Source organism: Etheostoma cragini, chromosome 5, assembly GCF_013103735.1.
Source record: "Etheostoma cragini isolate CJK2018 chromosome 5, CSU_Ecrag_1.0, whole genome shotgun sequence".
In the NCBI taxonomy this organism is placed as follows: Eukaryota; Metazoa; Chordata; class Actinopteri; order Perciformes; family Percidae; genus Etheostoma; species Etheostoma cragini.
The window spans coordinates 13,388,853-13,403,933 of NC_048411.1; the positions used below are offsets into that span (position 1 = coordinate 13,388,853).

The window sequence follows — 15,081 nt, forward strand, 5'->3', positions numbered from 1 at the left end:
ACACACACACACACACACACACACACACACACACACACACACACACACACACACACACACACACACACGGTTAAACCAACAGTGTAAGAGATTTCCACTGGTCCATTAATCATATTGAGTGTCATTACAGCAGAGCCTTGTAATGATTAAAGAAGGAAATCATACCTCCTGATTCAAGCCTGTCCCGTCCTGTTAAAATGGATCAAATGGCTAAAAGCCCTCAGAGCATGGTGGGTCAGGTCAGGCAGGTGCCCAGCACAGGCCCGCCTTTCAGAGGCTTAAGTGCATAACTTCCTCCCACTGAGATGTATCACATGAGTCGTAGGCCTACTATGGATGTCCTAATTTCTGAAGGACCTTTATAACATTTCATTCACAAAAAAGCGCTCAAAAAGAGCATTTGGCATAGTAGGTAGTTTACTGTTTACCAAATGTTGGTATGAATATGTAGCCTAACTTTTTAGTCAGTACAGACATGTACTGACAGTACATGAACGTTACTCTGACCACTTGCTAGCTTAACGTGTTAGCGCCACAAATTACGAATACATAGCTATATGAACAATTATTCAATATAGCAAATAACCCAGACTAATAACTTAAAAACACTTGCCTCATGTTTGTTGTCCAAAGTTGCCAGTCAATTCAACCCCTGCAAGTGATGCTGTTTTCCACACGACTGCGCATGCTTGGGTTATTCGCCATAGTAACGTGGGGCTAGACGTTGAAGTTGTACATTTGAGAATTTAAAGTGACAACCCTTGTTTTGTTTAGATAGATGTCTGTTAAGTCACCATTTATCAAAGAAGGATGTACACAGAGGTGATTGACTCCGTGGCCCACTAATATGAATATTTATATTCATGTATATGATATTATATTATTATTTGCAGTATTATAAAACGGTGTCTGGCATGAAATCTTCACAAAAAAACCTGCATTACAGTTTTCCTCATTGTAAAGTCTACACAAAAAATTGAATTATTCTGAAAACGTATAGCTCAAGTATCAATAACACCAAAGTCCAAACCATAGAAATAGAGCACAATTTGATTGTTTTCACTCAAATAATTTGTGTGTAAATTTGTAATCAACCAGAGGACTTAAATCTTCAGGATTGCCACTTTAATCGTGAAGATTGCATCCATGTAATAATATATGAGTGAAAGGGAATTGTGCTGAGAGTTTAGCAGTCTGGAACATGGAAATATAATGATGTCAACATGATACAAATCCTAAAAAATAATTTATAATAAGCATTCTTTTTTGAAATCCAAAAACACAAACAAGACACTTGTAATGTTTTATTATGGCACACACAACCTGTTACCATATCATTGTGTATGTATTCAGAAAGGATTTGTTTTTTGGTATGCATCAACATTTTAGTATCAAGTGCAAAACAGTTTGGTAAGGGAGAAGAGCCAGACACCATTAAGTCCTGTTTTTTCTGTGTTTAGACACATCCAAACATTTCAGAAACAAGCACAATGAAGACGTTCAAGGTAGTAACGGCAACAATGTAAGTTGCATATGTGCATTTCTAAAGGAAGAAAAAGGAACACCATGAAGGTATTCACATTGTGCGGATGTTCCCCCCAGAGGGCTGAGATACAGGGTACAGGTTTGGCGTTGGGGGCAGTAGTGCCCTGACAGTGCATAGACTGGACCCCATGTTGCTTGACGGTGCAGATTTGTAATATTTAATATTAACAATGATATATTGATATTTGTTGGGTATATTTTATATAAAATAAATGTATATGCTTTGAAACATATTTTCAATATAATCTATACATCACGCTCCTTTAAATCAGGCTTTCAATGTGACAACGCTCTTATTGCTGGATTCATGAGAATTATGAACATTTTTGGACCAAAGAATAAGGTCAGGAACATAAAATGTTGATCATGCAAAATGTTGATCATGCAATACGATTTTTTTTTTCCAATAGCTTCATACAAAGGAACCGATGAAAGAAACATGTACCATTTGGCCCTTAAAGGTGCACTATGAGATCCTGCTTGGTCACTTCTGTTGACGTGAATTCATAACAAAACAGAGCAAGCTTGGCCCTCCCCCCATGTTTCTCTAACTGTCATGACTAACTGACACTAACCCCCCCCCCCCCCAACAATCTTGCCGCGGATTGCCGTGAGCGTTTTGTTGCTTATCCTGTGGCTCTAGTGTTTGTTTGATGTCTACAACTCCTGTGTTGTCCCAAGAGACCGGGCTTTTTCAGTGTGTTCAGGGGAGGGGATGACTACGATTGTAGACTAAACTGAAATCGCGCTGAAGAAATTAAGGAACTCATAGTGCACCTTTAAATAATACAAGTTTTAAATGTCTAACGCCACTCCCTTTTGGAATTAATCATATTATAGGATAAAAAATAAATACTATAGTCACACACACATACAGTACCTTCATACACAACCGGCTTGTCCATTCAAGCACCTGCATCTCCCTACTTTATTTCTGACATAAATGGTCATCTCCTTTTAGATACAGGTATAGACATGATCAAACTGAAATACATATTAAAAGTGAAAAATTAAATATTATGCCAGAAGGCAAGATGAACGTACTTCCCTTTGAATGACGGTGTCAGTACAGGACTACACCCATGAAATGTTATATTGCACACATGTAAGAGTAGGAGCTTTGGGTTTTAAGTGGCCTCAATGTTGACAAAAAAACAGAGCTGCCAGGAGACAAAATATCAAACTTCATGTTCCTTCAGAATCTTTATGCTTTATAGTCAACCAAATGAAACCACCGGAGCTGCTTATTTATAAAGGTAAGGTGTTAGATTTCCACCAACTGCGGAATGGTGGCGGAGTCAATAGCTTTCCATTAAAGTCAATGTGTGTATTTTGACTGACTGCGGATCGGCTAAGTTCCAACTCCGTCCCAGCACGGGCCATCCGCAGCCCTCCGGAGCAGATACCTAGAGCTTCTATTTTTGCCGGATGCCGGAGAGCTCCTCAGCAATTCAGCACAGGGCAGATTTGAGGTCGAGCACAGAAACAAAATAAAACATCCGATACATTTTCAAAATAAAATTCACCATGCTCACGTCGGATCATATTTCCCTGCACTACACCTTGAAAATGTTATGATGAGCGGAGACAGGCCTGAAGTCAACAAGTCAGAGGTTTTGTGGTTCTGCTTATAGAACCTACATCTCGTTATACTGGCGACTATACATGAATTCCTGAGATCTAGTGGGTGCTCGTGAATTCTGCCGCCAGTCATGGCCGCAGCCGTTCTGCCACAAATCTGGACCCGATGGGTATTAAAGGACGGCGGAGCACGAAGCCAACATGCAGCGGAGCCGATCCACAGCAGTTTCGCAGTTGGTGGAAATCAGGGGTGAGGGAGAGCTTCCTTGGTCAAGACAACTTTAAGTTTAAAGGGTCAGACAGAGATGCCCTGATGAACACACTTTATGATATTATGTTAGTTTTCATTTCCATTTGAATTCCAGTTTGTAATCCAATGTGATAAAATTACTTGATACACAACTTGATGTCTTTTTTTTCCATATCTGAACAAGTACTACAAGTGTCTTCTGGTTATCATGATTTATGATAATTATGTTTCAATATTATTCAGCTGCAGCTGTATGCATGATATGTCAACATCTGTTGTAAAACTAAAGTTTAAAGCAAAGTAAAAAAAAAATGACAAAAAAATAAAGACAAGTGCAATCAGAAGCATGACACAGGTGTCTAGGTGGATTTGAAACAACTATCAGACACCAAACCCAGTTCTCCAATGGGAGATTAGGCAGCACCAAGAAGTCCCCCCATCCTCAAATAAAGGTTGACCGCAGCCAAACAGTCTCCAGTGTCAAGGGAGGAGAGGGTGAGGCGGTCAGATAACACCGAGAAAGGAAGGCATTCTGGAAGAAGATTAGGCAGCCTCCGGCTCCAATAGCTGTCCTTCATTTTCTCACTTTCAGGTTAATGTCATGTTAAAAAGCAAGGCTAGATTCAACAAACTGTATTACTGTTGTGGCTGTTCAAAGGCCACACCTTGCTTGTCGTAGATCTCCTTTAACAGCAGGAGAGCAGTATCCTCAGATTCCCTAACAGACAGAGAGGGGGTAAAAATCTAAATCAGGAAAAGTAAAAAGGGATACAACAAAGAAAAAAATATCGAGAACACTTAATACAAAAGAGCACAATTACTGTTGTCCAACGCAACAGTATCTTTGTTCCTCACCAGTAACAAAGATGAGACTGGATGGCAAACAGGTACTCGTTGAAGCTCTCGATGGGTTTTTCCTGAAGTACATAGTCGATCCTTCGTCCTCCGTTCAACATCCCCACTTTAATCTCAGGCTGCTCCGTCTGCCCTGCTGACACTGAGGACTCTGTCTCCTCACACACTCCTGCAGGAGAAGAATTCAAAATGAGGCAAACAACAAAAACAAAGACAATAGCCAGCAGAAGAGTCTGTTTTAATTCAGACTTTTTGGCAAAACCAGAACTGATCAGATAATGGTCATCACGTTTTGCCTTTGACGTGTTTACCCATAGGTGCAGGTATGAGTAAATGTCAGTAAGGTGGGGCCACGAGTGAACGGTATGTTACAAATGTGCTGTTGTTTAAGCGTGATCTCACAAGGGCTCTCCTCTAAGACCTAATGCACCACTGATGAATTCTAAACTGCTGGCTGCTTGCATCTCATACATTTTTAATGACTATTTATGACAACCTAACTCTGCTTTAGTGGCTTGTAATTCTGAAATTAAAAGACCCAAATATTACTACATTAAACTACATCCTATAGAGTCGCATTTGGGATCTTGCGCCACTATACTTGAAGTGAAGGTTGTAAATCAAAAGATATGAGTCCTCTTTAAAAGGGAAAATTAAATTGTACAGTCTGTTCTAACAGCAGCTGTGTTCCCTGTGACACATTTAATGAACTGACAGACTAAGTACTGGAGGTGCTGTGGAAAAGTGCAGGACATGTATGTGCATGTACTCTAGCCAATAGTAGTAGAAGTTACAGTAGCTACATGCAGGTGACCTGATACTGATGAATGACATCACCTGCTGGTTGAACTAGTCTTGTTAACAAAACAACTGTGATCACTACTATTCAGCTTATCCTATTTGTTTAGCACATACGAGTGTGCCATGGGCGTTACTCAAGTGGCTTCTGATGTGTACAATCAGTGAAGGAATAAATAAATCCAACCAATCACAACAAACATCAGGAGAGGACAAGAGTGTATGGCAGCAGCCATCCCGTCTAAAGCCCTCCCGGCTGGTGCCTTCCCAGAGCTTCGACCTTTCAAAACAAAAGCTTGCGTCTGGTCCACTATGCCTTCATACATTGGTGTTTTTGAACTAAACAGTACGGCAATCATGCTAATGATTACAATTATTTTTTCAGCAGTGAATGGGACCTCCAATTTCATGCCTCCCGTCTCATGTCCTCCTCATGCCTGGGCCTGTTGAACGTTAAATTCAGATGTTTTTATGAATACTTTATATGCTAATTCATAACAGTCAAAACAAAGGACAAGCATAACATAAAAACATATGCCAAGTGAAACAAATATAGCTCAACCATGAAGCCAACCACATTATACTAAAATTAATTCACTTTTACAATGTAACATATAAGAGCACAGAAGAGTAGGCTAAAATAAAAAGGTTTTCATGCCTCCCATTAGGATCTGATATAAAAAATTTAGATAAGAAGAGGTTAACCAATATTTCATTATAGGCTAAAAAAATGTTATTCTATAATTTTGACAAACAAAAAATATTTAAAAATATTTATATATTTACAAAAAATAATTGGTTAACCTCCTTCTTTCTGAAATCACAAAACATTTAACACCACATCAGCGTGTAATGTGGACGTTTGTTTAAGCCGTAGCCTACAGGGTTTAAGAGAGCGGGTTTAAAGTCAAGGTCTGAAAGGCGCATCACTGAAGTGTAGCCTCCTCAAGTGTAATATTTTGATTATACAACAACGGATACCAACAAAATAAGTGATAATCAATCTCTATTTCATACGGTTTAGTTCAAAACACAGTACGAGGACATAGCGGACAAGACACAAGCTTTTATTTTAAAAAGTCAAAACTTGGATACGGCACCAGCCGGGATGGCATGAGACGGGTGGTCACCAAACTGCTGCCATACCCGACTAGGAGAGGAAGGGAAGGGCCTGAAGAGGCTGTCAGTATGTTGAACGTAGAGTTGATGACATATTAGTAGAAGTGCAGTTTGGCTTGGGGGATGGAGGAGCAGGAGTAGGAAGAGCCCGGGGACATAATAACATACCGGACATAAAATTTGCTCTTTGTGAGTATAGTTTTAACCACTAAAACAGGAAACCTCTTTCGTGCACATTGACTTTTGTGGATTCAAACAAGAAAGAAAGATAAGTTTGTATAGGTTTTCAACAGAAACCCAGATTGCAAAGCTACAAATGCTAGCTTTACCCATTTCTCGCATTCCAGCCAAGTGCAGGGTTTCCCCCAGAAAAGTAGTTTAGCCCGGTGGAAAGTGTCTTTTTTTTTTTTACTAGGGCACGGCTGGGGCCGTTCAAAGACTGATGGCAGCATAAATGGAGAGTCCAAAAGTTTCTGTGATAACAGAATCATGCACGGAATCGTGAAAAAAACTATAACACAGATTCCAAAGAACACTACGTTAAGTCAGTGCTAAAAGCTAACTGGAGATTTAAAAACAGTATGACTATGTCTACTTTTCCAACCAAGCCGCTCCATTGTAACTGTAGTTTCAAAAATGTTTTAAAGTTCATTAAAAAAAATCATTCCAAGTGGCTTAGGCCTGGTGGGGGGCAACTTAGCTGAGCCACCAGGCTTGCAATACACTGGGAGAAACCCTAAAGTGACTATCCTGGCTTACCTTGGAAGTAATGCTTATAAAGGGCCCTGGGCCACTCCAGTATTTTAGTCCAAAAAGTGTGACTGCCGCTGAGGCTGAGGTTCACGGTAAAGTAGTTAGGGATGAGGGCAGAAGAAACCACCAAATAGAGTAGAAGAGGGGAGGGGAGGGGAGGGTGGCAACATGCAGAGAGGGATGAAGGGAGTATAAGCATAAAGTGGGTTAGACACACTCTTGTGCTCACACGCACACGCACACGCACACGCACACGCACACGCACACACACACGCACACAGAAATAAGAATGCTTTTCCTACTGTGTCTCTCTTGATAGTCTCTCTTTATTGTAGTGTCCCCTTCGTCCACTGAGGTCAGTGCAGCAACCGGTGGTCTGGCAAAGGACTGCCATGCTGTCCGTAACGAACCCCAAACATTGTTCCTCAAATCCTTGCCCATACGTGTCAAGCTGTCCTTTAGTTCTATTAGACAATGAAAAACATAGATTATCATTAAGCCTACTAAACAATAGCCCAGACCACAATATTGTTAAATAAAGACAAGGAGAAAGAAACAGACCCAGGTGCATTCTCTTGCGGCCTTTATGGTGAGGGATCAGCATGGGCTCCAGATCCACCTCTGTTACAATCATAGGCTCTAACCGGTAGGCCACAGGGTCATACTACACAATAATAAAGGGAAAACGTCAATTAAATGTAATGTTTAATAGATGCCACTTCTTTTAAATATAGGAACAAAAAATCAAACTGTGGTTGTGGCAAATAAAAGCAGGAGCTATCTCTTTTTGGGGCTGAGTGCCGGTTGTGTGGCTGAAGGGTAACTAGGTAAACATGTGATTACTCACCGGGTGGTAGATGTTGTAAAAGCTCTTGCAGGTTGGGAAGGTGTAGTTAGGATCGATGTGTTTGAGCCCACGAACGGTCAGGAACATTCCAATAGGAGAGCCAAAAGCAAAAAATGTTTGAGGTTGGAAAGCCAGCTGTGGGTATTCAATGCATACCTGTGGAGAGAGGGTAAGGTAGGGTGGGAAACTTGTGTGTTTCAATTTGTCATGATTTTAACACAGTTCTGTTCAAAGAAGACACATTTATGCAGACACAGAAACATTTCTTGGGGAGCTGACCATTCATGCAGGACTAGATGAGCACAAACAGAGGGTGTGGTATTGGGTTGTACAACTTGATGGGACGAAGATGGTAGCCTCAAACACAACACAATGGGACGTAGCCATGGAAACCCTATTCCTCATGAAAAAGCCACTATAATTCAAGTCAATTAAAGTTTTCCCTGACCAGAGCAGACTGTATGTGAAGAAGAAAAGAAACAGCCAAAGTGAGATTGTAGAGAGAGCTAAGGACAAGGCCTGAGAGCATGGGGACACCATGTGAGACACACCTGTCCCTTGGCTATGCCTCCATTAGTCTGTCCAGGCAAGCGGGGTAAGGAGAGAAGCAGGAAGGTGATGCATCAAATCTTTTATCTAATGGTACTCCGGAGCACAACTTATCATCTCTGTGTCAATGAGTGGTACCTGTCCAATGCCGACGTCAAAGTATTCGTAGTCTACAGCACTGGTGACAGACTGCGCCCTGTGGAACTGGGACTGCTGCGTTGTCAATCCTGAAGAATGATCGTTGGTCACCTGAGCTGGAACTTGCAACCCGGGTGACAGGCGTGCTGCCCTCCTCTTACAATCCTATTTAGATTGAGAAACATATAAAGTTATTTTAACAACATCTGAACTGAACTTTTTATGGCTACTATCATTTAGAAAGAAAGCCCCAAAGCAAAAGAAGAACCGGCCATGAATTAAATTAGTCACATTGTCGCTTGTTTCTTCCTGTTGTTTACAGTAAACAAGTTCCTATATAGCCAGCATCAGACAATCCACATCAATGGTGTTTAAAAACATACACATGGCAAAAAGAATTTTAATATGTAGACATGTGAATTGTTTTGCAAAAAAAGGAGCAGATTATGGTGTGGCCTTTTTATGGACAGTGGAGGTGTATTAACACCATGCATTTAAACCATCCAACTAAATTTGATCCAGACCAAAGAAACACATTATCTTAAAAGGGTTGTAATGGTTATATTTTCCAAAACAAGAAAACCCAGTATAGTTTCAGGCCGTCCAACCTCTGAAAGCCATTTCCTCCTGACGTAGTTCAGGATCTTCTTCCGAGGTCCAAGAGGAATTCCTATATCTTTAAGATCACTGTCCTGGCAAAGAGCCTAAAACGGAAGATCCATAAGTTTGATCTATGCATCCCACTTGAATTTGTATCTCCTGTGTGTGTGTGTGTGTGTGTGTGTGTGTGTGTTACCAGTGATTCCAGGTCTAGGTTTTCTGCCTGCAGTGTATCAAGGTATTGCTCTAGGCCCAGTCTGGTCAAAGTCTGCTGCAGCGTGTCACAGTTCAGATGAAAGGGCTCACCAGAGGGCACCTAAAGCACAGGAAGGGAGAGAAAGTAAAGTTGATGTTCTTATCTATGTTTAGAAAAATATGAAACAAAAACTATCTGGACACTGATGTTATCTTTTACAGTGGATGTCATCATACCCCCTCTCTGGCTTCTGATCCAGTCCTCTGATTGGTGAGCAGGTCAAACAGAATCAGTGAACCTAAGAAACCAGAGACAAAGGAAAAGTTGAAATTCAGCATTTCAATGGATTGTGACTGTGTGTGTTTCGGTGGTTGCACATGTCTTACCCAGGCTATGGCCTACTACTGAAACTGCCCCTTTAAATTCTGAGTGTCTCTGTTTAAAGAGGGTGTGGAGCTTGTTGATCTCTGAGGCCACTGTGTCAACTATGGTCTGGCAGTAGGTGGGGCTGTTATAGAAAAACAGGTCCAGCAGAGTGTCGTTGGTGAAATGTCTCAGCCTGCTGATGCTGGGTAGAGTGATCCTCTGGATGTCCCTGGAAAAGGAGGGGAAGGGAGGGAAGACACAGTTTGACAAATTTCTACAGGTATCGGAGACATTAGTAGTATTGTACAGAGGCATGTTGTTTTCTCCACACTTACTCGTCCACACCAGTAGCATCCCCGTGAAGAGCATTGTGCCAGTTGACTGGGAGGAACTCCACTCTTCCTATCTGGCCATCTTTTTGGGCATGCTTATAATGAGAGGCCAGGAGGGACAAGGAAGCACTCCTAAAGTCATTTACTGAAGTGAGAAAAGGAGAAAATGAGATATACATACACATAAATATATGTATAGTATACACACACACACACACACACGTTCATAAACAATCACACTTACCACACTGTATTATGGATCTGAAGCGCAAGTCACATGCAGGGCCGATGCCATGGACCATAAAGACAAGGTGGTCTATCTTTTCTGGTTCACCTGAGAACACACACAGCAATATATGTCAATTGTAGATAATACTTTGTTAAATGAGATTATATTTTAGTATATTTCTTAGTGGTATACACACACATACCATCAGGTATTTCTATAGAGATGTTGTCCACTCCCCTTTTGACTGTTTGAGGCCGGGTCTGCTCCGAGGGGGAGGACACCCAATCATCCTGCAATCCCATTGGCTGATACTGCATTATTAGCTGAGAGAAGAGCAGGGAAATTAATGAGAAGGCTTGTTAGAAGGAAACAATGTCCCTAATTTAAGATATACTCAGAAAAGCCATGGTGGGGCTTAGTTGTGAATTTAATTATAGTGCAGATAGTGATATTTTAAAAGCAGGCCTTACCTTTGGATTGTGTAAAATGACAGTCTCTCCACTGGGAAACACCAGTTTCCTCTTCCATTCGTTCAAGGTCACTGCTATCATATAGGCCTCCTGAAAACAATTTTAGGACGGGAGGGGGACCAACAGATTTGGAAAGAGTAAGTGAGGAACAGGCAAAGTTAGGTAGATAATCCAAGTCAGAAGTTGTAGGAATGAGCTGTGTGGAGGTGAGGGTTCAGCTTCAATGTCAGACTACCTCCAGACTCTTGCTTAAGTCCTCAGGGTAAGGCATGAAAATGGTGTCTTTGTCTCCTTTATAGAACCAGGTACAGCGCCGGACTGCAGTGGGGCCTTGCTCCCAGTACACAGCAAAGCGCTTCCTCTCCTTGACATGTACGTCGTACCGCTCTCCTTCCACAGCAATCACTACCTCGTCCTCCTCGTCTTTTACTGCACAGCAAACACACACATACACAAGCAGATACAAACGTTTATGAGACAATTTTCAAAGAGTGAATTTCAAGCAAAGGTTCTATGAGGACATCCAACATACTTGCTCGTGCTGTGCTTCAGATCTGACAATGTTTATGGGAATAAGACTACAGTGATTCTGAAAGATGGTTGTTGTGTGTACAAGCAGTGTTATTAGTAGTTCCTTTTTGGGCTTAAGTCTGTTGACTCAGAATTTACCCTCAGGACTATGTTGTTACTTTTGCTCGGTGGATTTGGACTTCTGCAGCAGCAGCAGCATCACCAGAAGGATAAGTGTACTCTCCTGATATAATATGGAAATATGTTCTATGGGAGCTGCCATCCTGTCTCGCTTTGGAGAAACTAATATTGTCAAAAAGAAAGACAAAAACGTTGTAGTTTAGGGAGCTCTTATATAAAATGTGTGGAAAGTCATATTTTTTTATGATTTGGAAAGTATTCACTGTTTTTTGTTTTGTTTTATATTTTTCTTTGGGTGGGGGATGTGTTTGATCATCAATGGAAAGTAGATATAAAGGATCAGCCCAGCAAAAAAACTCCTGTAAAACTTCAAAATGTGTATCAATTACGTGTCTCACCTAAAACGGGCCTGAAACTAAACTACCTGAAACTATCTGTTAAACTGCTTTTAACGTTTGGCATGTCCCATCAAGAGAGTAAAGCGCCCTACTGGGCACCAGGCCAGTGTTGGCAGTAATGCAAAAAACAGTAATGTTTTTACACTTTATCTTCTCACAGCTGTTTCTGGCAAACTCCCTATGTTCTTACTTTTCACACACAACTTTTAACATAATGTTCATGCACTGTATAATGGACATGTGAATTACATACACATGCTTACCAGTGTTGCAGGCATTCTCTAGTTTGTCAGAGTCTTCTCTGCTGAAAGGAAGCCAGGAGGTCTTGTCATCGGCCCGTCGACAGAAGAACCAGTGAGGCTGCACTTCTTGATAAGGAGCTGGGACCGACTCCATGTCAAGCATCTCAAAGGAGAACGTGGAAGAAGGAGAGGCCTCATCAACCCCAGGTGACACCTAGAGAAAAATTATGCTCAGTCAACAATTCTTCTTCAACTCGGCAATATTGCCCAGTTACTAAGTTAAAGGCAAATGCCTGCTGTACATACATCTGTCCACCGTTCAACTCTGTAGCTTCCAGAATAAGTAAATATAGAAGTCTGATCTAAGTCTGTGCCATCCATTAAGCTCCTACCAAGGAACCTGAGACCACGAGACGAGGCAAAGGACAGTCGGACAGGAAAGGATCAGGCCTCCCTTTGGCCAGGCGCACAAAGCCCTGTTTCTTTTCTCCTCTACAAGCTGTCTCTTGTCTCTTCTTCTTTCCACAACTGATACAGCTACAGTGTGTAAACAACCTTTTTCCACTGTGTATCTTGTATTCACTAACAATGCTTCCAGTAACACATTTCCTCCTGTTTCAGTATTTTGAAAGAGAGAAGCCTGCCACTGCTTGACACAACAACAAATCCCACATTACACACAGCTCAGCAAGCAGACACTGTCTTTATAAAGCCTTAGTTGAAGACATATTGCAATGTGTCATATGGTAACTGCATTTTGTTGTTTTCAAATTCAGAATTCTATTTCTAAAACTGTTGTGACAGAGGATTTCAGTATTGGCATGGCCTTGAAATTGTGCAAAAGGTTGTGGTTTGTTGCATAGAAGAACAATTTTACTTTTATTAAATTTTGAGTGCCATCTTAAAACTCTGAGGGTTTCAGATCAATGACAATTTATGATCTGATTAAAAATAATCCTTATCTTCTTCAGTACGTCATTGTCAATTTCTCCATTTATATCTATATAATTGTATGTATTATAACTATAGGTGAAAGTTTATAATAACAACAACTTCCATTTTTGAAATGGGAAAAGGCCATTCCACTCTGTGCAAGGAAGGCACAAGGTCTGTGTGTTTCCCATGAATGTGTTTCCCCTTATCTTAATTTAATCTAACACTAATCCCAAACAGTCATGCCTGCATTGCTCAATCATTTCTTGACCTAACCCCTGACCCCAATCATAGAGCTAAAGGAAACAGACTTTGACAAACAACACTGCTACACCCATACACAAAAATCACAAATGCACCCTCACCTGATCTTCAGGTGTGTTTCCTTTTGCCACAGTCTGGGTGGGGTTGTCTAGGTTGATGTTAGGGGCGGTCTGAGGTAGACCCCCCTCCTCACGAGGACTCTGTGACATTAGCCTAACAGCTGACACAAACCCTCAACTCTGGCCTGAGGGGGGGCAAACACAGGACCTAGCTAAAACAACCCAGAAAGAGACCAAAAAGGATGTTTAAAGACCATCACAACTATTACATAACATGATATAGCCTGTCTAGCAAGGGAGACTAGTGATACCTACACCAAACTGTTGTTGAGTTGTTTAATGTAATGTTAGTAACCCAGGTCACAGGATGTAACGTTACTAGCTGCTGTCTCACCCGCTGCTGGTCAGTAAATATACGTTTAACTGTTAAAGCAATGGAAAACATAAACAGTCAGGTTAATGTGACATCAAAACGTTAAGTTGCAAAAAGGATGTAAAGAATTTCTTGATATTACCTTGAACAAAACTAACTAAGGTTAATGTTAACGGTTATTTCTCATTTTATCAGTGTTTTTTAAAGAGTGCATCAACACATCCAAGAGGCCACGGGTCGTTTTCGTTGGTTGAGGTCAATGCTAGCGTAGTAACGGTGGCTGGACGGAAAGCTGGTGTCAACTTCTCTGTCTTCACATCCTGTTATTGTTTTGGGATTTAGCTAGCACTAGCTAACTTTAGAAACAGACAGTGTCAACCTAGCTAAACTCACCGACAACTTTACATAGTTACAATTAATTCAGAGAGTCTGTACTGTCTTGTTAAACGTACATGGTTTGTTTTCGTTGTTTAGCTCGCTCGGGCTAGCTCGGCTAGCCAAGGACAGCCTTCTGTCAAACGGGTTGGTTACAGTGTTTTCGGAAATATGACTATTACGAGATTGATGTTAAAGAACGACAACACTAACGCACAAATAAATGGTTAAAACAACAATGTTAATACGTACAAAATGTTCTGTGATGCTCTAGTTCGTTTTTCAAAGTGTGACGATTAGAGTGAGTGCGAATAGAGAGTTAACGTTAAATATATTCAATACCTGAACACAGCGTCCTATAAAAAATATGCCCTATAAATTAATAAAATGTCCTTCTGGTCAATATTCCGCTGTGACACAAAGAACTTCTGAGTCTGTTAAACTCTAAATCAAACAGTCTCCGAATAAATCACCTATACTATTATTGCAAAGAACCAAACCTCCCTGCGGAGAAATTAAATGTACGAGGAGCACTCGAAGGCGACATTAAACAACACAGCACCGCCAGGACACCGCCCCCCAAAAATGTAAGCATACGTCACGGATTTGTATTTCGGTTATTGTTTTTCTGCAGTGGACACGGGGTGGGTGTACAAAGTTCAGATTTCACTAATGTAGTGTAAAGTTGACATAACTGTATATCTTTTCTACTTACGTTCAGTAATTGTAAATGGGATGGGTGTTTTTATTAATTATACTGTATATTTGTAGGCTAAGTAGTGTATATATATATATATATATATATATATATATATATATATATATATATATATATAGTTATAGTTATAGTTATAGTTTTATATATATATATATAACTATATATATATATATATATATATAGTTATATATATATATATATATATATATATATAGTTATAGTTATAGTTATAATATTGTTATAACCTTAGCCCCAATACACCTTTTTTGGTATTGTTATCAATTACAGTCTATAACTGATTTTAGGAGGATTTTACATAATCTTTTTTTCAACTACAATAATGTCAAACATTTAGGAATAATTAGGTGAATATTTTCAGCATATGCTTGTTGACTTTCTCGCTTTCAGATGGAAGGTAACTTAAACCCAGGGCCTGTTGT

The 15,081-nt window shown here is 40.4% G+C and overlaps 2 protein-coding genes and 1 long non-coding RNA gene across 7 annotated transcripts in view; 1 reads left to right on the plus strand and 2 right to left on the minus strand.

The window, feature by feature from the left end:
* LOC117945309 (transforming acidic coiled-coil-containing protein 1-like) overlaps positions 1-659 on the minus strand; it is a 20,965-nt gene extending 20,306 nt beyond the window's left edge. The window contains exon 1 of the mRNA XM_034872741.1: positions 614-659. Coding sequence (XP_034728632.1) covers positions 614-618 — 5 coding nt within the window. The 5' untranslated portion in view covers positions 619-659. The remainder of the gene's footprint in view (positions 1-613) is intronic.
* The window catches only part of LOC117945312, an 18,211-nt gene extending 16,295 nt beyond the window's left edge, over positions 1-1,916 (plus strand). Inside the window, exons 2-3 of the long non-coding RNA XR_004656770.1 lie at positions 1,528-1,535; positions 1,818-1,916. This is a non-coding gene — a long non-coding RNA (uncharacterized LOC117945312). The remainder of the gene's footprint in view (positions 1-1,527; positions 1,536-1,817) is intronic.
* Positions 1,917-3,559: 1,643 nt separating this feature from the next.
* ddhd2 (DDHD domain containing 2) lies at positions 3,560-14,411 on the minus strand. Of its 5 annotated transcripts, none has more exons than XM_034872734.1 (20): positions 14,266-14,411; positions 13,491-13,598; positions 13,218-13,383; positions 11,941-12,133; positions 10,864-11,057; positions 10,629-10,718; positions 10,361-10,481; positions 10,174-10,263; positions 9,933-10,074; positions 9,618-9,826; positions 9,468-9,529; positions 9,232-9,351; positions 9,044-9,139; positions 8,436-8,600; positions 8,300-8,326; positions 7,749-7,904; positions 7,463-7,565; positions 7,204-7,365; positions 4,232-4,400; positions 3,560-4,094 (listed from the first exon to the last, which is right to left on the minus strand). In XM_034872734.1, exons 3-20 carry the CDS (start codon positions 13,323-13,325, stop codon positions 4,013-4,015), a joined length of 2,289 nt encoding a protein of 762 aa, XP_034728625.1. In that variant the 5' UTR covers positions 13,326-13,383; positions 13,491-13,598; positions 14,266-14,411; the 3' UTR covers positions 3,560-4,012. The 5 variants fall into 5 exon arrangements, with proteins under 5 accessions (XP_034728625.1, XP_034728624.1, XP_034728623.1 ...); XM_034872733.1 differs by lacking the exon at positions 14,266-14,411 and adding an exon at positions 13,942-14,235; XM_034872732.1 differs by lacking the exon at positions 14,266-14,411 and adding an exon at positions 13,691-14,235.
* Between the last annotated feature and the right edge of the window lie 670 nt (positions 14,412-15,081).